Source organism: Branchiostoma lanceolatum, chromosome 1, assembly GCF_035083965.1.
Source record: "Branchiostoma lanceolatum isolate klBraLanc5 chromosome 1, klBraLanc5.hap2, whole genome shotgun sequence".
Lineage (NCBI taxonomy): Eukaryota > Metazoa > Chordata > Leptocardii > Amphioxiformes > Branchiostomatidae > Branchiostoma > Branchiostoma lanceolatum.
In genome coordinates this window covers 10335548-10363490 of record NC_089722.1, presented here as the reverse complement: position 1 = coordinate 10363490, position 27943 = coordinate 10335548, and the positions used below count along the sequence as shown (strand labels likewise).

General features: G+C 41.2%; 2 protein-coding genes across 14 annotated transcripts in view; one reads left to right on the top strand and one right to left on the bottom strand.

The window, feature by feature from the left end:
- The first annotated feature begins 719 nt into the window (after window positions 1–719).
- LOC136433161 (kin of IRRE-like protein 2) lies at window positions 720–12259 on the top strand. Its single transcript, XM_066425064.1, has 11 exons — window positions 720–1645; window positions 7361–7672; window positions 7918–8223; window positions 8539–8686; window positions 8863–8978; window positions 9353–9607; window positions 9936–10247; window positions 10520–10645; window positions 10803–10988; window positions 11183–11298; window positions 11623–12259. Exons 1-11 carry the CDS (start codon window positions 1576–1578, stop codon window positions 11770–11772), a joined length of 2097 nt encoding a protein of 698 aa, XP_066281161.1. The 5' UTR covers window positions 720–1575; the 3' UTR covers window positions 11773–12259.
- Window positions 12260–12840: 581 nt separating this feature from the next.
- Window positions 12841–27943, bottom strand: part of LOC136433113 (phosphatidylinositol-binding clathrin assembly protein LAP-like) — a 44766-nt gene continuing 29663 nt past the window's right edge. For 5 of the 13 annotated variants that reach the window (XM_066425030.1, XM_066425022.1, XM_066424940.1 and 2 more), the window contains exons 11-25: window positions 27633–27798; window positions 26642–26698; window positions 25764–25931; window positions 24565–24718; window positions 23918–23995; window positions 23001–23084; window positions 22021–22086; window positions 21007–21147; window positions 20676–20709; window positions 19695–19739; window positions 17767–17902; window positions 17115–17177; window positions 16286–16396; window positions 15820–15852; window positions 12841–15238 (exon numbers count right to left, since the gene is read on the bottom strand). In XM_066425030.1, the coding sequence (XP_066281127.1) occupies window positions 15227–15238; window positions 15820–15852; window positions 16286–16396; window positions 17115–17177; window positions 17767–17902; window positions 19695–19739; window positions 20676–20709; window positions 21007–21147; window positions 22021–22086; window positions 23001–23084; window positions 23918–23995; window positions 24565–24718; window positions 25764–25931; window positions 26642–26698; window positions 27633–27798 (1348 nt within the window). In that variant the 3' untranslated portion in view covers window positions 12841–15226. The remainder of the gene's footprint in view (window positions 15239–15819; window positions 15853–16285; window positions 16397–17114; window positions 17178–17766; window positions 17903–19694; window positions 19740–20675; window positions 20710–21006; window positions 21148–22020; window positions 22087–23000; window positions 23085–23917; window positions 23996–24564; window positions 24719–25763; window positions 25932–26641; window positions 26699–27632; window positions 27799–27943) is intronic. The other 8 variants (XM_066424959.1, XM_066424992.1, XM_066424969.1 and 5 more) reach the window with 8 other exon arrangements.

Genomic DNA, 27943 nt, shown 5'->3' with positions numbered 1-27943 from the left:
TATAATACACGCTGACAAAGTAAACGCATCTTCTCCATTAATTGATGTTCACCTTAAAGTTATCTGAAAAGTTGCAAAAATCTTCATCTGATGATGGATTGAAATGCTGTCCAAACTGAAGATCTGTTCGGAATGCTTATAAAGCTACCCGGTAAAACGAATGAATTCTTGAACCAGGTATTTTCATTGGTTCGACGAAGTGAGAATATTTAGCAAGATCTACAGAATTCTTCCTACCATTTGGCGATTGACTGCAGTGGCAATCGCTACGACAACTTGGGCCCACGGCGGCACTTTGATATCGTCTTCTATCATATCAATCAGTGGTTATTGAGGAAAATAGCAAAATCAAGTATCACTGTTTTTTTCACCTTTGCCAAGAATGGTATGTTTTCAGTAGCGTGCTTGTGTGATTTATCTTATTTTTATGTATATACATATATTTACATCATTACTGCTGTAAGCATCGAAACAGATAAATGTTAACGAACGGGAAAATTGAAGGATAGGAAAATAATTCAATTTATCCCCGGTTTAAATACACAAGCATGTTTCTCGACATTAAGTACGCGGTTAAGTGTCCCGATGTCCAAAGGCCATTTACTGACCATCGCTCATGGCTTTAAGTAGGACGTACCAATTTTCCCTTTACTACTTCCTGGCGCCACGCAAATAGCCCCCTTTCTACGTTATCTGGAAGGTCCCCGTGCGGTTTGCCCCCCGTGCTGTGCTGTGCACCCGCGGCACGAGACATGTAATACCATGTTGGGGGTTCAGTCTACCGGGGATCGTTTAAATCGAGGTAATTCGCCACCATGCTTTCACGCGCACAGTAGTAGGGCAGTGTCGTGTGCTTCACTGGCTTTCCTGGATTACTCCGATGTGGACCAATTCTCGCTGACTGGCAGTTTCAGTATCACCAATTGGGAATTCGTTATTGGAGATTAGACCTGGATAAGGATAACTGCTGGTGGCTCTTCTGTGGTCGTTGATCGCGTCGTCTGCTGTCTCTGTCTATTCGTCGTGCTCTGCGCACCTGTGTTAGTTATCGTCTCGTTTCACAGTACGGAAGGAAGTAAGGAATACCTCCTGGCGCTGTTTTATACTTTCACCGTCCCCGGCGAATAATAGCTCACATGGTGCCAACGTAACAACGAATGTAACATCCGCTGCTCCGAGCCTTGCGTGGCTGTTCGTGGTTTGATTCTTTCCAGGGGTGCTGGGAATGACGTTACCCAGACCTATCAGCGTCGACAGTCGGGTTCTAGGTGACGAGCTACAGGGAACAACAAAATTTACTGTAGCACTTGTCGCAGCCGGAGCAAAGGAAGTACGAGAGGAATAATCAAGGACAACTACGGGAGATTTTTGGCAGTGAGGCTTCAATTCTCGAGTTCATTGCCTCCAAGGCATCTTCGTCTTCGCAGGAGCGGTAATATAAGACGGCCTCTCACTTACGCTCCCGTCGATTGGAAAGCGTTTCCGCAGGGAAAATTTGTGAAGACGAAATTGCTGTTGAGAACCTCATAGTCATCTCATAACGGGAAGGTGTATTGTTTCATTGGACAAGACGAGATGGCTCCGACGTGTCTTCTCAGCTTCGTCGTTGCTATTTCAGTGTTGTGGACGGCTGTTCTTCCAACTGGTGAGTGGACATGTCTTCATGTTGGTAGGACATTCTTATCTAGTTGGAATTCCATACAGTTTTAGCATTGTGCATGTACGACGTTGTAAAAAATCACCAGAGAGAAAGAAGGCCAATTTGTCGCTATTCTTGGTGCTGAATTCTTTGTTGTTGTTCATTCGCCATCACCTATCATAGATTTTCCTTGTTGGTAATGTCTATCTTGAATTGATTAATGAGGATACACCAGATTCTACTCACGTATTCCTCGTCATTACAAAGACTAAATGACAGGTAATTTATGCATGAAATGAAGATAACCTTGGCGTTGTAAACAACAGGCAGTAAGCAGCGTTGTTTGCACACTAATCAGACAGCCTTACATAAATGCCTCCCTGGGGAGCTTCGAAACGCAAAACAACAACACCGCACGAAGTAAGCATACAGAACATGTTATCTCGCACTTTTTTTATGTTGGTGAAACTTGTGACCTGACAGCTGTCTTGCACCTTGTTGAGACTGGATTTGTTTACCCAACTGTCGCACCATCTGTAGCAGTATTAGTGCTGGTTTTACGACTTCAAATAGGGATCGGTGGAAATTAAAAACGTCAACAGTAATTCCTTGTCGATTTCTAGCCCGGCAGAGTAGAGAAAAATGGGCTCAGTAGAGTTTTGATTAGTTCTGCGGTGAAAACGGTGCTTTAATTCGTGGAGAGTAATTGTGTTTGTGGAGGCAATATTTCTCGGAAAGGACTGTAGTATATTTCATGGCAGTTGTCCCGCTGGATTGATGAAGTGACATGTGAAGCTGACATCCTGAATATATACTATGGTAGTCATGATTGCGCTCCGTGCTAATTAACAACAGGAGTTTGACGTTAAGCAACGTAACAGCACTTGACGCGCCACAAACCTTTCACTCACGCCCAGCGTGATGAATTACACCATTAAGCATTCAATTTCCTGTCAAATGATAACAGAACAAAGAACCATCTACCTCTGGAGATCTTGCCTGGCAAACGTTAGAGCCTGAATCCATATCTTGCCTGTGTCGGCGGTTGATTGATTTCCATAACCTTTTGTGGCGAGAAGATCGTAGTCAGCTCTGGGTATGAGAGAACCATAGGCGTGAAATTCACAAAACTACTTTCCTTAGACCTCATTAGAAGTTATTGATTGGTGAGAGATTTGGGTCGAAGTGCAATACGGAACAATTTATATTCTACTACAGACAAGAAACAGACTGTGTATGATGTACTTTCCGCCGTGAGAGATTGCTGGTCAGATTGTGGTCCCGCCGGCGAACAAGACATTGTGCTATGACGGTGTGCAAAAGTGCAGAGTAGGCGATTTAGTGTAATATTTCACGAGCCTATCTACGGTGGCAGAAATAGGAAAAAGTTCCCCAAACAGATCCGTTCTTGTGATACAACGGAGGCATTCACTCATCTGAGCTATTTCAACACACACCTGGTTATTATATCTTGTAATGAATCGTATCTATGTCCCTTAGGGCATATAAAACCTCTTTTTGGGCTAGAAAACATGGGGTAGTTCTTTCGAGCAAAATTGCATCCGTTCATAAATCCTCCCACTTGGCTGCATCATCCACCCTTAGAAGAGTAGCTTCACCCGTCTAATAATGTTAGGAAAGTTCTCATCCGGTGCTACCCAGCTGCATCTAGTGTACAATTTGCAAACTCTATAAAATATCTTTCAGGTCGTTGACTTCCTGAACAGCTCTAGTGCTGCATGACAAACAGACGGTGAGGTCGCTCAGGGTAGTAAAGTTCGCCAAAGGGCCCACTCCGGAGAAGTGCGTACGACTTTCTGTGAGCATTAAGGAGCTCCTGAAGTCGAAGTTGTTTCCTCCCGGATTTTAGTTAATGCATACCCAGGGCGAGAATGTCAGGAGGGCAGGCTCCTGGGCGGGTTGTGTACGAGATTACCGAGTGGAACATGGTTATCAGGGAATCTCTATCGACCATGAGGAATTCGTTCCGATCTTGACGTTTTGACAGATCTGTCTTGCTTTGGACCGTTGAAAAGGAAATCCCTTATCAAGTTTCGTGATTCTAATCTCTGAAGGGACATGGCTTTTTTTGGCAATCGGCTTTGCAATGGGTCCCTGGTAGTACGCGCAAAGCCCTGTAGGTCAATCAATTTTAACCACGGAAGAAGCCACGTTTACTGTTAATAAGAACTATAGATTACTGCTCCACATATATTACTTTGGAAATATTCAATACATACATGCTAAGTAAATACTGCTTTAATTCATGAAAATATATAACGGTTGAGGTATCTGGCCGGGTGCTTACACGATAGAACATGATTACAAGTCTCAAGAGACCGTGAGGAATTCGTACGTAAGATGACAGTCGACCGACCTCCTTTGATCAGTATACCGGTTCACTGAGATAGAAAATCTTGACTTGAGCTGCTCCTGAGATGTGCGAAGGTCTTAACCTCCTATACTAAACATGTATCGGCGGATCCCAACCAGCAGAGTTAGTCGTGCGTTGGCTGCTAACATCTAACAAGCCATTGACAGACTTGTCGATTTTCTGAGGGAAACATCAATAGGAATCTAACGCCCGAGGCCGTTATGTCAGGGGGCAGATACCGGAGAGGTTCGGAAATGGAAAACGTGATTATCGATAAACCTCTGGTGGTTTAGAAGAATCCATAGCGAATGTGACATTTTGACCGTCCTACTTACGATCGGTACGCTAACGCGCGGAAACAGGAAATCTCTCCTTATGTCGTTCCGGTTGTGCCCGGGGGACCGTGTTGAGAGTGTTGTATGTCACATGCACTGGGAATAGATGATGTTTTTACTACAGAAATAGTGTAAGGTCGTTATAAAAAGTTTTGAATATACAAGCACTTGGAACCAAGAAAAAGAGCGTTGTAGGAAGTCCAGGGAGGGGTTTGCTTCGACTACTGTTCAATCAAAAGAACATACTTACAATATAATATTCATGTCTGCTGCAACTAGATAACCGACTTTCGTGAAGTGCACAATCATCAGTTGTGTCAATGTGAAATTATCAATTTATTATTAATTATTATTAATTATTAGTTTTTTTCCGGAACTCACATCCCAATCTTGGTTTTCAGGATGATTTGTTACACAGGAAAAGTACAACACTTACATATCGATAACTTCATACGTAATGATAACTGCATTTAAAATCTTATCGTATCAGAAATCATGTAATTTGCCCTGCATGTTTTAAAGAAATTCGATCAGAACCGTTGACTGCACTGTTTTCAAATGTAAGGGCACCAGAGAACAGCGATTCAGTGCATTACAGAGTCAGCTCACATTCCTGATGGAGTTTTCGGATCAGGAGTTCGGGACCTTTTAATTCCCTTCAAATCTAGCTCTAAATAAGTCAACCGAGGGCAGGGTGGAAATGCTATTTTCTCCAAGGTTCTTCCGTCCACTGAGGACTCTCACGCTCTAAAGGTGAATAATTCTACTGGTGCAGAATAATCTTTTATGCAGTTGCTGCAAAATCGTATAATATGATCTAAGGTATGGTTATTCTTGTACAAGTTTTCTCTGCGTATTAAAAACGAATGAAGACCTTTATTGCAAATCAATAAAGACATTAGGACGTCATTAAAGGCATTAGCAGTTTGCTGAATGTAATGTCACATAAATTTCAATTTTTCATATGGACTACGATGTATTGTAGTCTGGTGGTATTCTTGCTCCTATACAAAAAGCAGACATGCAGCGCATGTTTTTCTTACCATCCATCAGTGTACAGTAGACATCAATAGGTCAAACCTAATCTACCTTTTATCGGTAGAGCTCCGTTACAATCAGACGGGTCAAATGGTTCATAATTACAGATGTGTCCATGAATCGATGTTTTCAGTCCCTTGTGCATCTGAAATGTTTTCTGTTGGCCGTTTATTGAGGGTTTAGATTTCATGGCCTGAATCGATAGCCCAGCGTGGTCGTTCAAATGGTTAATTGACACTTTTCAATCATAAAGCCGGACGATTTAATTTTGCAAAGAAAAGTGATATTCCTTCGACCACAAAGGTCTTCTACCATATTAACATTTCATAAAATGTTATGCACTTAGCCTATTCGTATGTATGTTCATATTACAAATACTATGGGTCAATGTACCTTAAATATACATATAGAGAGAAATTCCTTCACTAGGTTGTGCATTGTAGTTTGTGTTGTATCGTAGATGATGTACGGGTACCGTATGGTGTTCCGTCCTACAATTTGAGAAACGTTTTCTTCACCACTTCTTATGCCTGAGGTGTTACCGCCTACACTGTTTTGCCGGTAGATCCATTCCGCCAGGTACATCCATTCCACCAATGGTCTTAACAACTACAACGAGATTACCACAGCGGTTTTATTACCCATGCTTTGGCGCGGTTACGGACAAATAGCTCCTTGAAATGATATCCATGTTTCTAATAATAACGGTGAATAAGTTAATACGGTGTAATGCGGACGTACGGGCGAAGTGACTGTATGTTACCCGGCGGTGAAGGAAACGAAATTAACATGGCGGATCAATCAGCATGATATACCGAGGAAATGAAACAATTAATGAAACCGGATTTGCTGTATATGGATGGAAAAGCACCGAAGGGAAGTGCTTGATGCTTTCAAATTTGGAGAGAAATCATGAAGAAATGTAAATCAAGTCAAACTCTAGAAGAAACTCTAACTCTAAATTTTAACTCTAAACGTGACTGGCCATGTTTATTTTCCGTTAATGAAAATCATCACATTGATGAAAAATGTAAAGCAGATTAAGTGCTATATCCATAAAGGGGAACGAAATCCCTTAAGATATAAGTAAATGAAATACGCGTTTAAGACTCTTCTAATTGAATTGTTTACAATAAAACTGAACGTTAAGTGACGCAGTACCAGCATACAGTAGATGTGATGTCCTGTCCTACAGCTTGCTCAATATTCTTGAAGTACAAGCGAGAGCCTGTAAGAAAACAATAAATCAATATCCCTGTATAAGTGAGGTTCAATCGAAGCGTGGGGGATTACGTTAATGGAGTTCTTCACGCTGCAATCGTTGCGTAACGTCAAATAAGTGTGATGCTGGAATCCATAAAACGTTGTCATTAGAGGCGATCAGGTTTGTTGGATCACTAAGGGAGCTTGCAGTAATCCATCCTGCCGTTGTAACGCAGGAGATGTTTATGATTATATGAGTAGGAAGGCCCATAGAATATTATTTACGGCGTAGTGAGTAAAATGATTAAGACCGCTCTGCTCTGCTGATTTCCTGGCGCACATTACACAGTCTACATACGAATTAAAGACATTAATTTGAGAATCACTAGACGGAGTATTTTCTTGTAACATTAGATATAGGATTGTGTGGGCTAGGTGCCTGGGAATTAAATGAAATCACAGCTTTCCTCTCCTAGAATAAGCGATGTTAAGTTAGTAATCATCTGGTATTATATGGCTATATGAACATGATGCCAGGGAACTTTCATCAGCGTTGACGCTGAGTTGCTATTAGATACAATATTTCTATTTTTCCTGCTGACAACGGTAATATTCAGAGATTTAGTTTTATTTTCGAAACATGCCGAGTTGATAAACTCTAGATTTCATTCCACGAGCTTTTATCATCATGTATTACGAGCATATTGAATTTTAAAAAAATCTATTGACAGTTGAAATTTATTATTGTATACATGTTATTTCTTTGTACAGCTGAAGGTGCGTTCTACAGAAGACGGCCGGAGTCTAAGGTGGTTCTGCAAGGGGACACTGTAACGCTCGTCTGTGCGTTCAATGGATTAAGCAGTACGAGTGCCGTCAACTGGCAGGGCCCTCCGGAAAACGACATCATATCTAATGGACGTGAAACGTATGTGACTTATGACAGGCACAAGATAGTCGGGGACCCCTCACGTGGTGACTTCAACTTGCAGATAAAGGATGTCCGGGTTGAAGACACCGGAGATTACAAATGTTCCACTCCAAGTGTACGTGCAGCGGCGCATGCCACCCTTACTGTCGTCGGTATGTGGTTATTCAGTATTCACTTTTGATAATTGTACAGACTCAATTGAGGGCATGGGCCCAGCGTAGTTACGAAAAACAAAACAGGAACAAAACAGGTTGGAAGAAACAGATGTTTATGCCATTTCTCCTTTATGCATGTGGTTCTCTTTTTACAAAAAGTAAAGTATGCAGATTGATCAATGTCGTGAAGAGATCTACTTTAAAGTTCGACGTTTTACTGAAATCTGCTTCCACTGTTGCAGTGCCAATGGTTGGTCCCCCCGACATTACCGGTGCAGAGCTCCCCCTAACGGCCGGAGATAAATTGCTGCTCCGATGCCGGTCGCGAGGTGGCTACCCTCCGCCTCGACTCACCTGGTACAACGGCACCCACCAATTCGGCTCACAGAAGACACGTCGTAACGATGAGGGAGGAAGCGTCACACTAGAGCTGTTCACCGCGCGGGTCTCCAAGTGGGACGACGGCGCCAACTTCACCTGTGCTGCCGACCAGGGGTTTCCTACAATCGTCAAAACTCGATCTGCATCGAGGACACTGCGGGTCCATTGTAAGCAATTACGTACATTCCAAAACAATACCCAGCTGTTCAGGAGATCTTTGTCTTTCTGATTTGATCTTTGAGATCTTTCCATCGGCCAATTAGCTGTAAGACTAACTTTGGCGGTAATTCTATGGCCCGATTTACACACAGGTTTTCGGAGTCGACTTGGGGCTGTGCGTGAGGAGCTTTGGGCTGCTCAAGTGAAGTTTTCCAACAAGAAAACGCTACTTGAGTGGCATAAGGTTCTCCTTGCACGGTCCTAAGTCGATTCCAATTCGACTCAAAAACGCGTGTGTAAACCGGGCTTATGTTACTTTGCAGACCCGCCGATGGTGTCCGTCCCGTCCCCGTCCATCCACGCCAGAGAGGGCCAGTCAGTAAACCTGACCTGCTACGTCGACGCCAACCCTAAAGCAACTGTCACCTGGATGAAACTGGGAGATAGCCTACCCAGGCAGAGCATACAAAGGTCGTATAATAACTTTTTAAACATTTGAAAAACATGATACATGAGATTGCTGCATTACATTGTCGTCCGTTTTGTGCGTTCTTGATGTCTTCAGTGATCCCTCTCGGGTTGACTGTCTCAGCAAAGATGCAATTGCTTCTAGTGATGATTTGTATTTTCATCCTTTATCGTTGCAGAGAGCGGAGTCTTCAGCTGCTCAAGGTGTCCAAGTACGATAGCGGCGGCTACCAGTGCAGGGCTGATAACCGGATTTTACCGATTGGCATCGGGTCAATTCGTCTGGAAGTGTTCTGTACGTATCATACATAATATATCCTAGAACTGGAACTGGTATAACGTAATCAATAGTTGATGCAAGTTCGGTACATGTCTTAGAAAAAAATCATTGTAGAATTACACAAAGTAACAGTTACTGCACTTAAGCAACTGGATAAGATTGAGGTGTTTCATCATTAACATATCAATCCTGAGGTTTGGTTTAAAAGCTAAAATCAGACACTTCTTCAGTCACTGACAGCGGATGCTGTCTGAAACGTCCGACCGTTTTCAAATGTCATCCAGTTGCTTGAGTAATACCTTGTGTATCTCTAAGTTAGTACATGGATGTCTAACCTTCATCGACGGATCAAGAAATCAATTTGTCTTGTTTCACGATTTTTGAATTAGACCCACCACAGATCGACTCAACGTTGGACAACAAGGTGACGGTTATCTACGGAGATGACGACTTCTCCTTGAGCTGTTTCGCGGATGGAAACCCCAAACCTAACATCCGCTGGCGGCGGAAGGATACAAGTTTGTATTGGGAAAACCCACTTCGCTTCCACCGGGTACGCTATGACGTGGAAGGGATGTACCAGTGTGTCGCACATAGTGATGGTTTTCCTGATGTGACCAAAGATGTCGCAATCGACGTTGCTGGTAAGTATCTATACTCATGCAATTACTTAGATACTTCTGATGTGATGCTCTGCATGCAACAGCCTGGGTGCCATCCGATTACGACCGGAGCTCCTACACTTTCTGCTCGGAAAAATCCCTCAGGGCAGCGAGTGTAGGAGCCCCGGTAGTAATCGGATGGCACCTAGGCTATGTATGCATAGCCACATACCGCCAATTGGTAGTTGATAGTTTTCACCATTTTTCAAGACTTTGATATGGACAGATGACAGAGTGGATAACTAAGTAGCAAATCCATCAATATCATCATATGTGATCCCAATCTTATTCACAACGTTCCTGTCTTCAGGAAAGCCCCACATTGAGGCGCGGACGTCACAGGTGTACGTCAACCAAGGGGACATCGCCAAGTTTTACTGTGACGTCATGAGCGACCCCCTCCCGAAGAGCGTCGACTGGCTGTGGAGAAACAATAACGGGGTGGAGAGTGTGCTGCTGGAGACCAACAACGGCATCTCTATGACGGAGAAGAAGCTGGGGGAAACAAAGACGGCCACCCTGTCTATTGATCACGTGACTGGTGACGATGAGGGAATCTACATCTGTAAAGCCGCGAACATGTTCGGTTCTGATCAACGGGAGGTCCGACTTATTGTGAAAGGTAAGGGCAACACAGAAACGTTCGGTAGAGAAAGATACTAATAACGCGGTGTGTATATATAGGGCCATCGGCCAACATATTATCAGATACACTGCCATACTGACGATAGGCAATGTTTGGGGATATGCTTTGCCTACCAGATTTGGAAATACATATACACATGTCAGGTGAACAGTGTCGTTGATGACACAACATGTAGTATCTGTCCTGCCCCGTCTCAAAGCGGAAAAGCTGCACCACAACCATTTTCGAATATTGTTTAATCTTTGCAGAAGCTACATCATCAGTAATTGCCATCATCTCCATCTCCGTTGTGGTGGTGATCCTTGCTGCCGTGACGGTTATCGGGGTCTTCGTGGCCAAAAGAAAGGGACTGCTATGTGCAGATGAGAAACCAAGTAAGCGTTGCGTTTTTGTATTTCATGGGTTGATCTTTATGCAGTGAAATCATGATGTAAAGTTGAAAGAATGTAACATATCTGTACTGCATCTTTCAAATCATTGGTAACCAGAATACCACCCAGGCAATATTACATAACACCATGATGTCTCTAGCCACTCCAGCTCTGACCCCATCGCGGCCGGTCCCACCGTTACCTAAGTACGGCCGGAAGCCCGGTCATGGCACGAACGACTCCGGTGTGGAGGACCTGGAAATGCAGGAGATGGACGGAACGCTCAAGCCACGGCCTCCGCCAAGAGTGGACAAGGACTGGACATCCATAGGACTTTCATACCCACGTAAGGCACATCACGTTTGATAAGTCAGTTGATGACAAGTTTAAAGAAGCTATTAGCAGTAAAGTTGTAATACGTTTAGTTCGTGACATGTGCCACCTGTAATGGGTCAAAGTTGCTTGGAAGACGGTAATGCCTGATGTTTCCATTGAGTGACAATATGTAACACTTCAATCACTACATACGTGTGTCCACAGGCTTGGCCCACTCCAACACCCTCCCACCTTACTCCACCGTTGAACGCCAGCGGCCGGACGGGCAGGACCCCCGCCTGTCGGCCAGCATACAGGAGGAAGGCAGCGTGTCCGTGGCGGTAAGTCAGACTAAAATAGACCTCTGACAGGAAATCTTTGAAACACAAACCACATGACCGTATAGCAGTATATGATTCGCGATTGCATGTTCAAGACAAAAATTCGTTGCATCCACAACAATAGGAATCTTGAAGTACAGATCTGGAACGGTTCAAAGGTGTTGGTGAGGGCCGCAACCCATGAAGCGAGCGCGCAATCAAAACAGATGGACTGCAACCATTGAGTATCACAAATAACATAACTTTTATCTTATACTGGTGCATTCGTGTTTTATACCACACTACGTCGTTGCTAACATGAGTTAACACGGATAATTTCACTAGGTTGAAGTTGAACCACCACCACATCCACCTAGGGACAAGAAGTGGAAGAGACAGGGAGGGAGCAGTGCTGCTGTGCGCAGTCACCACCGAGCGGGCAACAACCACCAGGCCGAGAACATGCTGAATGAGATCCAGGCAGACAGCTTGTGATTTCGCGGCGGCGTTGATCTGTTAAATGACAACTACGTACTGTACATGTGTTCTACAGCTGCATGTAGGCATTTGTGGCCGTTCGACGTTGTTCAATACTATATCACAAATTGTGTCGCATCGTTTTTGCGTGCTCTGTGGGTTGGGATTCTTGGTATTCAACAGCAAATTAGTAGTCCGGACCGCCCAGTGTATCAGTGAACGTGCAATGTAACTGGGTACGTCGTCAAGTGTAAGAGAAAAGAGGGAGGGGGGTACATGTAGGACTAACAGCTATAGTCCATGTTTCGTGATCATCAGTCTTAGACTGTACGCAGGTTCGTTTGTCATCCGAACAACCAGAAAGTGCGTTCCTGCATGTGTCAAAAGCTCGCAAATGATGTTTTGAGAAATTCAATCGTTAACAGCAAAACGTGTGCGCTGCTGCCTTGTAACGTGTACTTATAAGTACGAAGTTATCTAAAATGTTTATCAAATAAAGAGTTTGCCCCCAAAACTGTATATACTAAAGTCCATTTCGGGGAAGGTCCCGGTCAGCATTATCTAACATTAACCATGTACAGTTAAATTTGTTGTATTGTGTGGTTGACAAAAATTCGTACGTTGTAATGCCATGTATACGTATACTTGCCATATAACATAGTGTAACATAGGAAAAGTGTACCATAGTGACAAGAAACAATTCATACCGTTTTCCATATTTGGTGCATTGGTCAGATAAATGTGCGAGCAATAAAGATATGGAGGTAAATAAACATAATATGTGGGCCTTCTCTTGTCAAATAAAACAGTTCACTGACCGCAAGACGTCGAGCAAACGTTGACTGCTTCCAATCTACTAGAATAATTTGTCACAAGAGGTATAAATGAAGTCAATGGCACTAAGTGCTGGCGGCTCTTTGTTCGTTAAGTATCGATTGTAGTTGTGGCTGACATCAGCGAGCCGTTACCATCTCACTTTTGAGTCGTTTCTGTTCCAGTAATATTGCAACTTTCGCTAGGTGGCAGAGCTGAAGCGTCACCTCTACCCCAGCCATAAGAACGGTTAAAAATGAAGAGCCTCGGGAACACTGGAATACAAATTCATTTATTCCCAAAGCGAGAACATTACATCTGGGATGTGGCCTAAAAGGAAATAATCCATAACTGAATCACTCAAAATCATCTGTTTGTAATAGGCTCAGTGCAGAAAACATCTTCCATTTTTTGGCAATACAAGTGCCTACATATATTTAGTGCCCAACGTTTGTCTAGATCTCTCTCTTACAGTTCATCACAATAATGATACTTTCAAGTTGGGCTAGAAAATTAGGAACAATTTCATGACATACTCTAGTAGGAATTTCATTACTAGTGTTACAGAATCACAAGTTATAAGGTATCATGAATGGATGAATCAGGTTCAAATGCACACCAGTGCCCCCTACCCCTTTCCTCACAATATGTAACTTTCTACATGACTACATGTAGGATAAATTTTACAACTATTCTACAGTTTTAGAATCGTTCATACAAGGGTAACATGCCAGTATTGCATACACCAAACGTCTGTAGTCTTCAGTTGGAAGTCTGTAACCTACGACAACGGATGTAGCCAAGATGCAAGAAGGCTCTTTTTCTGACCACAATGCATTGGTTCTTTCTACGGTGCTGAAATTGATGTTGTGTAGAACAATGTATATCAAAGGGAAAACTTCCCTTTTGACGACACAGCTTCAACAAGGCAGCATTAGCATTGACAACATTCGGAAATTCAAGTTAGACTTCCGCAACAACACACCAAATACTTCAGTTGTTTGCGAAAGTACGCCTTGCAAATACCATTTTCAATGACAATCTCCTATATGCGGTCTGCTGTTGTGACCATGTTGCATTCAAATAAAGACAGCTTCAACTCCATAACAGTCAAGCAGTAAAAGCGGAGGACAGCAGACATACCGATTTGAAATAAAATGTCTCTGGTTGAAAATTTATGCATAGATCAAGCTTTAAGTAGCACGGCATCATGAAATCTATTTAACAATTCGTGAAAGGGAACTAGAAGTTAAGTGATGGGTTAACTACATCTTTCAATGCATGATGAATTCATCCTGCAATCAACATAGAATTATTTTACAACCGTTCAATGCTCTACATTACACCAACTCGCAAGACTTTTCTCGAACTTCAGAATTGCTTCCTGTCACCATGTAGTATTGCTTGCCAAAAGTCGACATTCAACGGAAAGGAGTATTCCAATTTTATTCACAACAGGCTGATTGTCAAAAGAAATTAATGTATGAAGGATTGTGACCGGAAAGGTTCTGCTAAAGATTATTCAACAACACTAGAAAATAATGAACTTGATACACCACAGACCAAGCTGGGATGTAGCTAAAACATAAGTATAACAGAGCACATCAATGCCCCACTTGGCACCAGACCAACATGTACCATGCACTGGAACTCTAATTTTAAATTAACTACACAAACTTACTATTTGAAAATTTGGTACTTCTTTATCAATCTATACTAAACCAATATGATACAGGGATCTTTCAAAAGTTTATCATTTCAAATACGTATTTACTGGGGGTATGGAAAATTAAAGTCAGGGTAACAAGCGTTAGGATCATGTGGAAGCACCATTTAATATGATCATGTAACTAAAGACGCTTCCTTCATATTTCAATTCCATTCCTAGTTGCCAGGCTGCAGTGTTGGTGTAGGCTTCTGTGTAACACATAAAACAGGACAAGCAACACTTGCACGTACACTGTTGTCTGCTCATCACATTCTATGCAATTTCCTCCATTTTGCGAGCTGTCGTTTGTAAAATGTATTTACATGTCTCCAACCGACATTCCCTTACTTCACACACAGCCATTGGAAATATCATACCTACATCACAATATACATGTTACACTTAACCTAAATCATGGCCAATATAGACACCTACTGTTGGATGGGGGAAATTCATTATTTCATTCTAAGAACTTGAGTAAAACAGACAGCAATTTTTGTCATAGTATTGTCAACTCATTCTCACCACTTTAACTGTAACCTTTGACCCATCTTGACCTGTTGCAGAAGGAACAATTGACCAATCATCACAATTCACCTTTCTTCAGTTGCAAACCCAGTGACCCAATTATAACCCTTGACCCAACACGACTTGTAACCTTTGACCTACTTTGATTTAGCAAATAAATTTTTTCTATTGTGATCTTTGACCCTTCATGACCTTTCCTGTATCGCCACTGAAACATGGCGTTCCTATTTTGGTCATGATTAAGGTTGGCATGTAGGATTTTCTTGCTGCTATTTGTACATAATTGTCTTCTTCTCAGTCTTTGTTAGAAACATTGAGTTTCTACAGAAACTAAGTTGTATCATCATGCCACATAGTGTGTCTCTCTTTCGCTATTGTTTATTAGGTGATGCCATTGTAGTCAAGAGATGTACGGAATCGTCTTCAGAACTGCAACTGTGAAACCAGACAAAGACCACTTTTAGAATCCTTCATGTTAATATACATATACATATTTGTATTGGAATCTATAATACAGAAAGAAGCCTCAAAGAATTAACACTTTAAAAAGTAACAGTGCCAACAATGCACGTGTAACATTACTTATCCTCTTATTAAACATGGCTATGCATTCGTCTTCCATCTTATGAAGAAGTCTAAGATTTTGATGGGGATGGAGTCCTGATGAGGTGACAGTGCTAATGTACATGTGTGGTTTTGAAGAGTGTGAAATGTACTTTGAATGGTTGTTATCTTAGAAGATAGAGAGGTCACAAAGATTAAGAATGCAACATGCAGGACATGAAAACACACACATGTAATGGGATGGCATGGGATGAAATGGTTGAAGGCTTAGTACCTTGGGGAAAAAATTGAGCACAACCCAGTTGTTTGTTTCTATAAAAGTATGTCAATCCCAAATCTCAATTTTTAAATTTTTCTCCTTTTCAATTAGATAGGAGATTTATACACCACAGAGGAGTTGCTTAAGCCCAATGTGTGCCCGAAGGATTGTTGGATCGTTGTGGCATCAGTACCTGGGACAGATCGTTAAAACTGGAGGACTTCTCCTGCACAGGAGAAGGACAGCAAGCCAGGAGAAGAAGGGGAGGATAGAGAGTAGACAGAAAAGATGTGTTCTGTTATTGATAATGCAGTCAAGATTAGCAAAGGCTTGTAGTTGGTTGATTGCATCCATGGTCAATGTACGAATGTATTTCCAGTCATTGTTTTAGTTGTGAAAAGCTGTGAATGGTTGTAAAATCTGCATGTGAAGAGCAAGAGTGTGACATCCATCAATGGAAAGTTTCAGGCAGACATGTCAAACTTATATATAAGGCACAGACGATGCCATTCAGGTATAAAATAAAAGGTCATTAAAACGACAATTGACAGAATTTCTTAAATCCGAGATAACATCTAATTCTGTTAAAATGTTTTTTTCATCAAATCGAACCACAGACTTTCCTATTTGATTAAGCATGTCAGTAATACCAGACTTACCCCTGAACCCTGGACAGGGCCACCGAATGGGTCGCTAGCCATTGTTGCTGGTTGCTGGCCATACCCCATTCCTGCTGGTCTAGGTTGTCCCATCATGCCCGGCTGTCCCATCTGAAGGATATCAAAGAATGTGGTGTCAGGAATAAACAGGGCATCTATTTTAGATGATTATCATTAATTGCATTTCATTCACAAATCATCAATACATCTGACTTGAGAACCTATAATTGAAATGGAAGAAACAGAAAGTCAATTGGTGGAAAAGAAGAATTAGAAATTAAGCTAATCACAATGAGTGACCAAACAAGTATAAAGTAGCCCATACACATTTTTTTTTACAAACGTACAAACTTAAAAACGATAAGGTATTAATGATTATTTCACCCTTCCCCCATCACATTATGGTGGTGGTGAAAGCTGAGGTTTATTACAAATGTCTGGATTTAGTCATTTGCTCTATCACAAGGGTTGTTGCTACAAGTATAAATGAAAAAAAGTAACATGCAAATTGCCTTTACTACTAAGCGTGTACATGTAGCTTGAAAAAATGCTATGACTAACATAAAAAGGAAAAAGATGGAGAACTCAAATACTAAAGAAACAATTCCACCAACTGCTTTATGAATGGTCAGTACAGAGGGGATGATGTCACAGACACAAATATATGATGGAAAAAAGTAAGTAAAAGGGGAGAGAATAATTCTAATGAATCACAAGAAGGGGTCCAGAAACAATCCTGTCCTCCCTTCATTGACAGTTGAAATGGACTAGTCCTGTGAAGGGTCAGGGGTCACAGCTGTGGGTACCTAATGACCTGTGTAAGCCTTACCCCAACATAAGGTTGGTTGATAGGAGATGAAGGGGGAAAACCAGGTCTCATCCCAGCACTCATCTGAAAAGGGGACAGAGATGGTCACATTAGAATGGGAAGAACTTTCAGTGACACTTTGGGGCCACTTTTAATATCATACCTCCCTTCGCCCAAGCCACTAGTGATAGGATAAGTACCTTCCTTCAACTAAAGGCATCGGGCATGCAGATGAAAACAAAAGGACATCAAATAAACACAGTACATGTTCGACTCCATGAGTCCATTATGTCGCTGAGGGAGGTACAAATGTTCAAATCAGTCATTTCTGGAAAAACACAAAAAAATGGAACCTAATTTTTGTGTGTTGGCCATTGCAGTTCAACTTTGATTCAGAATTACTTTTACCAAATTTAGAATGAAATTTCCTTTACATCTATGTTGTGTCACAAGAAGACTGTTTCCCATCAATAAGTCCTCGCTATATATGCTGCAACACTACACAACATATACATGTAGTTACTCAAGCAACTGGATGAAATCTAAAAACTTGCTTGAGTATAACTAGTTGAGCAAGCATTATTTGACATATCATATTACATGGATATCTAACCTTCATTAACACACACAACCCTTGTATACATGTATATATATTACATGTAGGTATCTTTACCATTTGTGGGTATCCACCGGGCGCACCCATGCTGGGCTGGCCCATGTAGGTTGTGGTTGTAGTGGGCAGGATCTGCGGTTGCCAGGTGGCCCCGCCCGTCCTAGTTTGTGTGCTCGGCTTCCACTGATGGTCGGTCCTGTAAGGTCAAAGTCAAGTCGGTGGGTAGGATGGACAGAGAAACTCTCAAGCGCTTATCTTGAACTCCATATTTGTTGCAATGGGGGCAATGCAAGAAATTTTCAGAAGCAAACCATAATGATTACATTCATGATTAGGGCAATGATTTAATGTGATTGGGACACCATTGCATAAGCCCACTTTAAGATAAAGAATTACAATGTCTTCTGTATGTACATGCATAATCACAGATCTAGAGGCTAAGTTACAGAAAAGATGTACAGTTATGTTTGTTGATTGGATGCACAAAGAACATTGTACAGTCTTTCAGCTGATACCATGATCATCAATATAATACACATGAAGGTTTACACCACTGATGATTGAGACAGTGTAAAGCAAACAATTTATGATTTGCACAGATAGAAAGCTAGAAGTATTGATCAAAGGAGGACAAAAGTTCCCCCCGAGGATTTAGAACCATCATTCTGGTAATCTTTTCTCCATGCAAAAAAGTATGATCCCAAACCTTAATCCCAGACTGTCCCAAACCCATGTAAAGAGCACCATGACTCACCTTTTATGTTAAAGATGGGCCAGTTATGAAATGGTTACGTAATATAAAGTGGGGAGAGAGGGGGTTCTACACACAAATGTGAAGTTTGGGAGCTGAATGAGACAGGGTATGTTGTTGAAAAACTAATAATCACAAATAAAGCCATATCAAAACTAAAATTTCGAAGAAAAAAAATCCCATTTAGATATTCCTTTTTATGTCCATAATAATCGCGTCATGTCGCAATGTAGATATGGTACCCTTTACTCCAAAATGATTCTTGTAAGCCTACAAGTAACAGTACTGATGCAACAAAGCATTGTTTGAGGCAGGCAGATTTCCAAGAATGGAAGGCTGAACAACATTTCACAGCTTTCAAAGCATCAGCAGTGTGTCCCAAACCAAACAATTACCTCAAAAAGTCTCCATCTTTGGCCAGAATGAATAGTGTACGTCTATTATGTACTCAACTCAGGTCTACTTAAATGCTCACAAGACAAAGAATGATAACTTCACTGATGGATTTAGTGTATTATAGTGAAGATGGCAGTGACAAACATGTAGCAGGTGTAGTTGAATTCCTCTATCTTAGCTCTCCAAACAGCATATCAACTCAAACCCACATGAAAACCACCACAGGCGAAAGTCCATTGGTATCAGTACACTATACAATGACAAGGACGTTACATTTTGTGCAAGGTGTGTGCAACATTTTGGGAGGAGGGGGTTCATACATGTACATGAACAATGTACCTTTGGCAGTAGGCAAAGCTAGAAAGGTAATAACTACTGCAATGATGTGTCTAGCAGAGTGAGATTTACTTTGTAGATACAAGCAAGCATTAGTTCCATTTCAACCTTTGTCAACTGGAAAATTGCAATGGGATGTTGAAATACCATACTAACTTGAATTGTTTTCGGTCAAAAAACTTATTCTTAATCACAATGCTTTTTTCTAGTATGAAAGCAATGGAGGGTGTAAGGTTTATCTAACCAGAACCAAAAAAGGTCTCCATATACATTTGTATGTAATGCTCAGTTTTTTACTGAATGTTGTAGGACAAAGGAAGATGCCTGGATTTGATGATGTCCCTGTAAATTTCTACACAGCCACTACAGGCACTACAACATTTACGTGTGAGCATGCTTTAGATGTGTCAGAGGGGAGGGGGGCAAGTAGCAGAAAGAGGATGAAATGACCTAGGGTAAGACACCTCTACGGGGTGAAAAATGACTAGTCTGTAGCGCGATCTACCTCTGAACAGTGGGAGAGGGGCTCCTCCATTGCTCCGAAGGAGATCTGGAGTTTAATTGTTCCACACGAAGAGAGCATAGTGGGAAGAAAAGTTTCAGTCAGATATCAGACATCAAACACACACATCATGATTACTGAAAAATGCAGCTTCAGAGAGATTACTCAGGACAGGAAGCCCAGGCTTTCAAGTACTTTGAACCAGTGGTTAACAATTAGTTTCAAGTAGAAACACTGTCCATAATGTGGTATGAAAGGTAGCACTGCACAGCAAGTAATTTGCAAGAAACCACTCGACAGTCACAAAGGATGATACAATGCCGACAGAGACAACATGGCAACAACCCTTGCTCATTTCATTGTGTTTTGTAGCAAAGTGGGCTAGCTTTACACTTCTTTCAGGGGAACTGTAAGAGTTGTAAAATGACCCTGAGTTATAATTATGTGGCATTGCGCTTTTTTGTTGTTGTATACATTGTGTTTTGACTTTACTGGGGAGCATTTTTCAGTTTGAGTGATTAAATATGCCTTCATTCATTTAGAGGCACTTGACAAGCACTGGCTCCTTTTCCTGCATACATAGGACTACTGAAGGATGTTTTAATGCTTCCAGGACTAACACAGAAAAGTAGCTGCTCTGTTGAAAGGGTCATGCAATTATAAGACCTATACAATGTAAGTACAGTAAGAATCATAGCAACGTTGAAGTAGCGTAAATTATATTTAAGGTAGAAAACCATCAAAACACTGTCATGCGTTTAATTGAAGCTTTTTACTATCGAGGATGTTACTGGCCCTAAACTGCAGAGGAACAACAGTGTATGCAGTTGTCTTCCAAGATTGCTATGAGGTGAAATAGCATAGACAGCCAATGTGTGCATTTTAATGTGCAGATCTGAAGAACCACAAGTCTTTCCACCACCGCATGTGTACATGCATCCTACAGTAATAGTTATCATTTTTTTTGAAACAGGAAAGACTCACTTCTTGCTCAATACCCCGGTTCCAATGTTGAGATCTGTAGGTAGAGATGAAACAAACGTCAGATTATCATCATTCTTGATAACAACTTGATACATGTACATACATCATTAATACTAACAAGACACATTTTTTACAATATCAATAACAACATAGAAAAAGAAAATCATTGATTGGCACTCCTAGAAATATTCCTTTCTCAAACTTTTAGTTAATAGTTTTATTTGGTTTTAATGTGAAAAATGTTCAGGCCTTAAAATGCTTTCATACTTTGTGGGACAGTACTACTACATGTATAACATTGTGAGAATTGTTGAAAGCTGTTCATACTCACTTCCTGCGAGCTGTGCCAGACTGGTGTCCAGGTCTCCTGCTATCAGGGGCTTGGTGCCCTGTGGGGGGGCGGCTGACGGGACGTTGGCGCTCGTGTTGACCGGCATCGGGGTCAGGAGATCACCCAGGCCGTCAAATGCAGCTGGAAAATTATGACATTGTGTTCATGTTAAATCTTGTTAAATGTGGAGACAATCTTGTGCTCCCTCTAAGATATGGGCCCTGAACTTCTTTGGCCTTTCTGGTAAAAGTTCCTGGTCCAAAACCTACATACTGGTAAAGAGGTCGAACCTCAAACAAGGTCAAAGCATGATACTTTTTCTAAGCTATCAGTGCAATGCGGCTACTCAATGGCTTGTGTATCTAACCAAGCGCACCAGGTCACCCCTTCTCTTCTGGATAAGTGTGTTGTGTTCTTTTACATGCAGAGGTTTGAAGCTTAAGGCTAATGCCTGAAGCTCCCTCATACACGGGGCCACCTGCTTCATTGTCACCATCTGAAATGACGAATACAATCCCTTACATGTCTGAGCTGGGGCTGACCATAGGATCAAACTTCAGCCCACGAATTCATGGAATTTGATCCAAATGGCGAAGCAGCAGGGTTGTGTTACCTCTACACCAGGTATATATAGAATACAACACGGGGTATTCCGTATTATGCGGAATACAACGTGTTGTATTTTATTTATGTCATACCTTGGCCATACCCACCCGAGAAAACACACATTTCAATGCGGAATGCGCCAGAAGTTGAGGGAGTTTTGTGTCCTCGAACAAGAAACTGTAGCAACATTGATTCCAATCTCCGAATCCGGTATTCGAATTTCCGACGGCCGCGCAAACGACGCGTTCGAAATGCGTTCGAAATATTCTATGGAAGCCTGTGTGATAACCCTCCCGAACCCTATGTGATCCGGATAGTTATCACACGGTCCGGAACACCCGTATCAGGCCCAGGCATGACATAAATAGAGGTATATAAGATATACTAAGTCTATGTGACCACCCATACCTGGCTGTGATGTAGGCTGGGGCCCAGCATTCTGTCCAAAGGCTGAACTGAAGTCTGGGTTCATCCCTGAAAAACATTCAGTATCAAAAAATGAGTTTCACACCTACTTAAAACTTAATATTAGTGTCAATATAAGCAACAGCAAGCCAGTATTTCACCTCTCTTTATTATTTTGCTTTAGTGCATACATTAATTTTTCATTGCTAAGTTGTCTAATATGCATTTGTGCTAAGCATTTATGAATTCAATGCAAAGAACTGTAAGCCTATTCTATGAACTACATGTAAGTCCTATTTCATTCTACTGAACATTGTCAAACACAAGGAAAAGACTGAAGTTAAACTACATGAACAGCAGAAGCAATAACTTTATCTATAACATTTGCAGGATTTTCAAGAGGAGTGGTACACAGAATGCCATGCAGTCATCAGAACTGTGGGTGCAGATTGTGGGTTAGTAGACTGAAGTATATAGTTTTGCCCTTTCTTTTCACTTAACGCTGCCACCGTATGAAAGTGATATGCTGCTACATACACGACTTGAAGTTTTCACAAAGTTAAAAATTTCTTCTGATTTTAAACAAGTGACCAAACTCAATGTAGTGATTCTTTAAGATTGGGGCACAAGATGATGTCTAAAATGCAGACAAAATCAAAACAGGTTTTGCAATTATTTATGTCATAATGTAAACCTGTAACTAAGTGAATATGTGCCCAAACTCAATGTAGTGATTCTTTAAGATTGGGGCACAAGATGATGTCTAAAATGCAGACAAAATCAAAACAGGTTTTGCTATTATTTACGTCATATGTAAACCTGTAACTAAGTGAATATGAGCCCATTGCCGAGAATGTTACCGTCTTGCAACATAATTCATTAGCAGCAGAACACTTTCGAAGCTTGAACACACTGAAAAGATGAGGTAGTTACAAACATGCTACACAGCTCTACACAGCTATGACTAGAGCCCCTACCCCTACCAGCATCAGAGTCAGGCTGTGTTACACCTGGCCAGGGTTCCACAGAGGGGGAGGGTTGAGAAGTGGTGCTCCAAACTACTGAAACTGGGTGCAAAAAAAGGGTGCAGAGAGAAAACAAGAGGAAAATAAAACTATAACTACTTAAGGAGCATTATTTTTCTACTAGGAGAAGTAAAATGATAAATCAGACAGCATATGGATATCTACCTGAGGACACTATCGTATAAAAGAGAATAAAGAAGCAGTTAAAAGTATAAGATTCTAATATTCTTTAATGCAAAGTCTGTTCCCAAGCTTGCACATCATTCCAAACAAAACCATATTTGTTACACAAATCACATTTTGGGCCTAGTATAGACATTTTCTTCAGCAAGTATTCTTTTTAAAAACAAGTTGTGGAATGCACTCTTTGGGATAAATCGGGTTCATACAGATGTCTATGCAATTCAATATCAATTAAACTCATCTTCTTGCCTTCTTTGGCAATGGTAACAAGAACATGGTTTTGCTCGGAAAAAGTCAGTGAAGCAGCATGTTAACAACTATAAAGGTCAAAGTGATGTTGTCATTGTTAGAAATACAGCAATCTACTAAGTAAAAAGTCTTCATTGAGAACTAAAATTTTGAGGGAGCATAGTTAGTATTCCAGAACTATTCTTAACATAATAATGTACACCAAAGAACTTTGATACCATAAAACATGCAAGAGTAGTATAAAGGCAACAGTGTCTGCCCCTTGGGAGAAAAAAGAAAACTTTATCTGAAATTCCACATTCAATATGGAAACTACATGAATCAAAAGTTAGTCAGAAATGGGAGCTTGTGAGAAAGTGTATTAAGGGTGAAGAAGGTGGAGAAATGGTTGACGTTGGTGGTTAAGTAACTGTTGAAGGATTAAGATCCGGTGAGGCTCTTACACTTGCTGTCGGCCTGTGGTTGGTGGAACGCTCCGTTAGCCTGGACACCATTTACACCGTTCCAGTTCTGAGTACCAACTGTTAAAGATGGGGTGGGGGGAGGGGTTCAAAATGTGGACAGTGTGTTTAGTACAGGACGCCTTTCAACAGGCATGGTAACATGCAGGGATGACCCTTAGCTATCATCCAACTAGACCAGCCCATTGTCCGTGGAAGGTTGAACAGTTCTGTTTTTCAACTGAACATAAAAAGTAAAATGATTTATAAGAGCTTAGGGACATCCCTGGTAATAATGGAAAATCTATGACTTATTTCGTTGTCTCTCTATTTGCATGGACCTTTATCACTTTTGCTTTATAAGCCAAAAAATATTCAGGCTAAAAAAGCAAGGAGCAAAAAAAATGATCAGCAATGTTACAAACAACTAATAAGTTTCTTGAGGATAATTATCAAAGAACCTCTTGCAATACCCTGTATATACCCTTACAACAATAGAACTTATACTCAAGCCATGTTAAGTGCCACATATATTGAGGTTATGAAGCACCTTGCTACCCAACCACACCAGTTCATACAACATCCATTCACCTGTCCTTCCTGCTGCATTATACATGCCATGATAACTATGATCCTTGTGACATATTTACCGTTATTTGTGGGAGGAGGGGCCCCCCACATCTGTGGGGCAGTGTTCATCTGGGGTTGTGCCATGGACTGCTGGGCTATTGTGGCCTGGATCTGCTGGAATGGGTTCACGTCAAGGGCCAGCAGGTCATCTGATGGCTTGATGCCGGCAGTGTTCTGTGGGACATTAGCAATCCATGATAATCATTATATTATATAATATAGTACCATCAGGTTGGAAGAACACTTGACAACAGAGTTCTTTGAACACAACCCAGTGATTTTTACCTACCCTATGTTTGAGTGACTGTCTGTCACCTTCCTCAGGGTAATACTGACTCATTCTATTTTGCACTGCAGCTAAGTGTTGTTGCTGTAATGTGAAGAGTGCAGTCCTAAACATGACTGAGCTTATATCCCCCCTGATCAAGGTTCATGACTAGAGTAGATTTTGAGACACATAAAGCCTCCTTAACAAATGGTGCATCTTTATATTGTCCTCCCTGTCTATTACCTTGGCAACTGCCCCATTAAGTCTATTACACTGCTAGTTCCTGTGATATGGGGCAATGTAGGACCAGTCAGTATTGCCCTGAGCAAGGTGACCAACGGTAACCGAAAAATTGGGTAGGTAAATAACACTGTCTTGGTTGTGTACAAAGAATTTTGTTATCCGGGACATTAACACATCTAAAATTGTATTATCAAGAAGGGACTATGTTACATGTGCGTATACATGATTGTTGGCAGTCAGACTGCCTTCTAGAGCCTAGTGCAGGATAAAGTTTCTTATGACATTGCCTTTAAAGCCTAAGCATCTGTATGGCCTGTTAATGTAACAGTTACTACATGTACATGCATGTCTTCCTCGGTTGTCGGGTATAATCATGGCCATGCTATGCCTTGGGGGCCATCCTATCAATCTGCCATGCACTCTGCAAGCACAAAGCCCGCAAGCCCATAACGGCCTTCTCTAAGAGATGATGGTAGGCATGCTAATTTACTGATTGTAGTGTGCCAGAGCATGCCAAGGTGCTGACATGGTATGCTGCAGCATGTCATCTTGCTGATGTGGCATGCTGTAGCTATTGCCAAGTGACGGATATAGTATGCTGAGGTAGCACTGAGAGAAAGAAATGGGCAACGATAACCTGACAGTTATTTCTGGTTGCAGATTGAAGTATAGTTGTCCTTTATGCCAACTGTGAGGAGGGGTATTTACCTGTGCAGGAGGGGGTGAGAACAGATCCAGCTGTTGTGTGGTGGCTACAGGGGGGGCGGTCTGGGGGGATGCTGTCAGGAACGGGTTGGTGGACGTGACGGGAGGGGGGGATGCGGCGACCTGCGCCGGCTGGGGACTCTGGTTCTGTAATTCCTTCATTCGCTGCTCCTGAAAATAAAATCAAAGCTCTCAGTGTTAGGACGAAATTAGCAAAAACCATTTCCACAGGGTATTCATCATTATCTGGTACTACATGCAATTATGTCTTAAAACAAATCAGAATATATACCCTCAGTAATTTTGGTGCATCCTACATCTAGGTATGATTACATACGAGGATTGCATAAAGGCTCATTTTTGTATGACGGCTAATCAAGATTTAATGTATCGTAATTGTGGTGTGGTGATTCATTGTATGATTATTAGTTTGATTCATCATAATTCATTTATGTTGCAGCGTGTAACTCAGAAGACTCTTGTGTAGTATTCAAGCATGGCTTAACTTTTGAGACAGTTCCAACCTAAAAAGTAGAATGAAATAAAATCATAATGTTAAATGAATGGCTCCAGTGGGTATTGTACTAGACCTCCATCCTGTAAAAATTAAAGTTGAACTCAACTTAGTCTCAATGAGAAATGATACAAATTAGACCAATGACATAACACAGGTGTTAATACAGGATGAAATGTTAATTCAAACCCAAACTTCTACAGCTATTTACTTCTACAGCAGGCTACAAAAAGCTCCCGCAACACTGAAGAAAACCTGGAAGGAGACAAAAAAGGACGACAACACAGAAATGCCCGGAGAGGTGCCACAGAGCTGTACAAGGTATGGCTGGAGCTCTATGCTATGAAAGTCCGTGTCCGTCCCTTACCGTAGGCTGGCCAAAGTCGGTGACCTGAACGTGGTTGGCTTCTTTCAGCCGTTGCTCCTGAGGTGAAGACAAGTCAGACTGAGTATGTGTTAGGTTCTCACAGATCTGGACTTCAACTTCTTGTGGTTTGACAAATAAATTTTCTTCAGTCTTTCAAACAAATCCTTCTTATGATCCACCACTTGTTTTTCTTAGGAATGATATGAATTTTTCTGACATATCGATCTTTAGAAATACATGCAAGTTGTATTTTACTGAAGAAAACTTGAACTAGAAAAGAAAATTTGACTTAGGCTTTGAGACAATTGTGCCAAATTTATGAGTTTTTTCCCTACAACTTAGTACAAGGACAAAGTTTTAAATAGAATTTTTCTTTTGTTGTTGCCTTCTTAGTCCAGATCTGCTTCTATATGCATGAGTGACATGTAGTGTTTACATGACATTGTTAGAGGTGTGATTCTGTTACATGTTGTATGATGTACAGTGTTAATCTTATGTAACATGTAGTATGCTCAAAGATCTGCTAAATACTTCCATCTCCAGGAGCTATATTGGACAAACAGTTAAACAAAATATACAGCATCAACACTAATAGTAATAGCAAGAAAACAAGACCTTTGTCACAAAATTTCATCTATACAAACATGACTAGAAACACTGTGAAACTTCTTATCAATTTGAAAAGTAAAAGCTTTGGAAACTTGTACTTGAATCAGTGTCCCCTTAGCTTTGACCAACACACTGTACAACTCCTTTTTCCACTTCATTACCCGTCTGTACAACAGACAAATGCAGACTGTGTCATAGTATTGTGTTTTAATGTCCAGTTTTTGCCTTCGGTCTTGCACTGTGTGCATAGATCTGATATGTAATTAAGATCAACGCAAGTCAGGAGTACATGTATGTTTATTGTACATGTGTATATTTTTGCCATGTTGATTAAACAAATAAAGATTGACAATTTACAAACAGATATTTTCACACCACAAACCTTTAATGCATTGAGTCTTTTGTTTTCCTCTTCCAAGAATTTCTGTTTCTCTGCCTCGTTAACAGTAGTAAGGATGGTTGTGGACGAGTTGTTCTGGATAGCTGCTGCATCAAACGATGACCCCGTGGCAGTCATGGCATTGAGAGACGTTTGCAAGTTGGCAGGCCTATGTGACAAAATAGGGCATCAAGACTCATTCAAGATCCCTAGTTTTTGATATTTGAATAGCACAGAAGAAATACAAATAGATAAACTATGTATTTCAAGCTACAACTGTCTGTGCTTTTACAACTTTCTCCCTTCTGCCTAAC

Bases quoted from the DNA above. Each gene is read 5' to 3' on its own strand.
- LOC136433161 (XM_066425064.1), top strand. From the start codon at position 1,576: ATGGCTCCGACGTGTCTTCTCAGCTTCGTCGTTGCTATTTCAGTGTTG. The intron at 1,646-7,360 runs GTGAGTGGACAT...TTCTTTGTACAG, and splicing joins GACGGCTGTTCTTCCAACTG to CTGAAGGTGCGTTCTACAGA. The intron at 9,608-9,935 runs GTAAGTATCTAT...TCCTGTCTTCAG, and splicing joins TGTCGCAATCGACGTTGCTG to GAAAGCCCCACATTGAGGCG.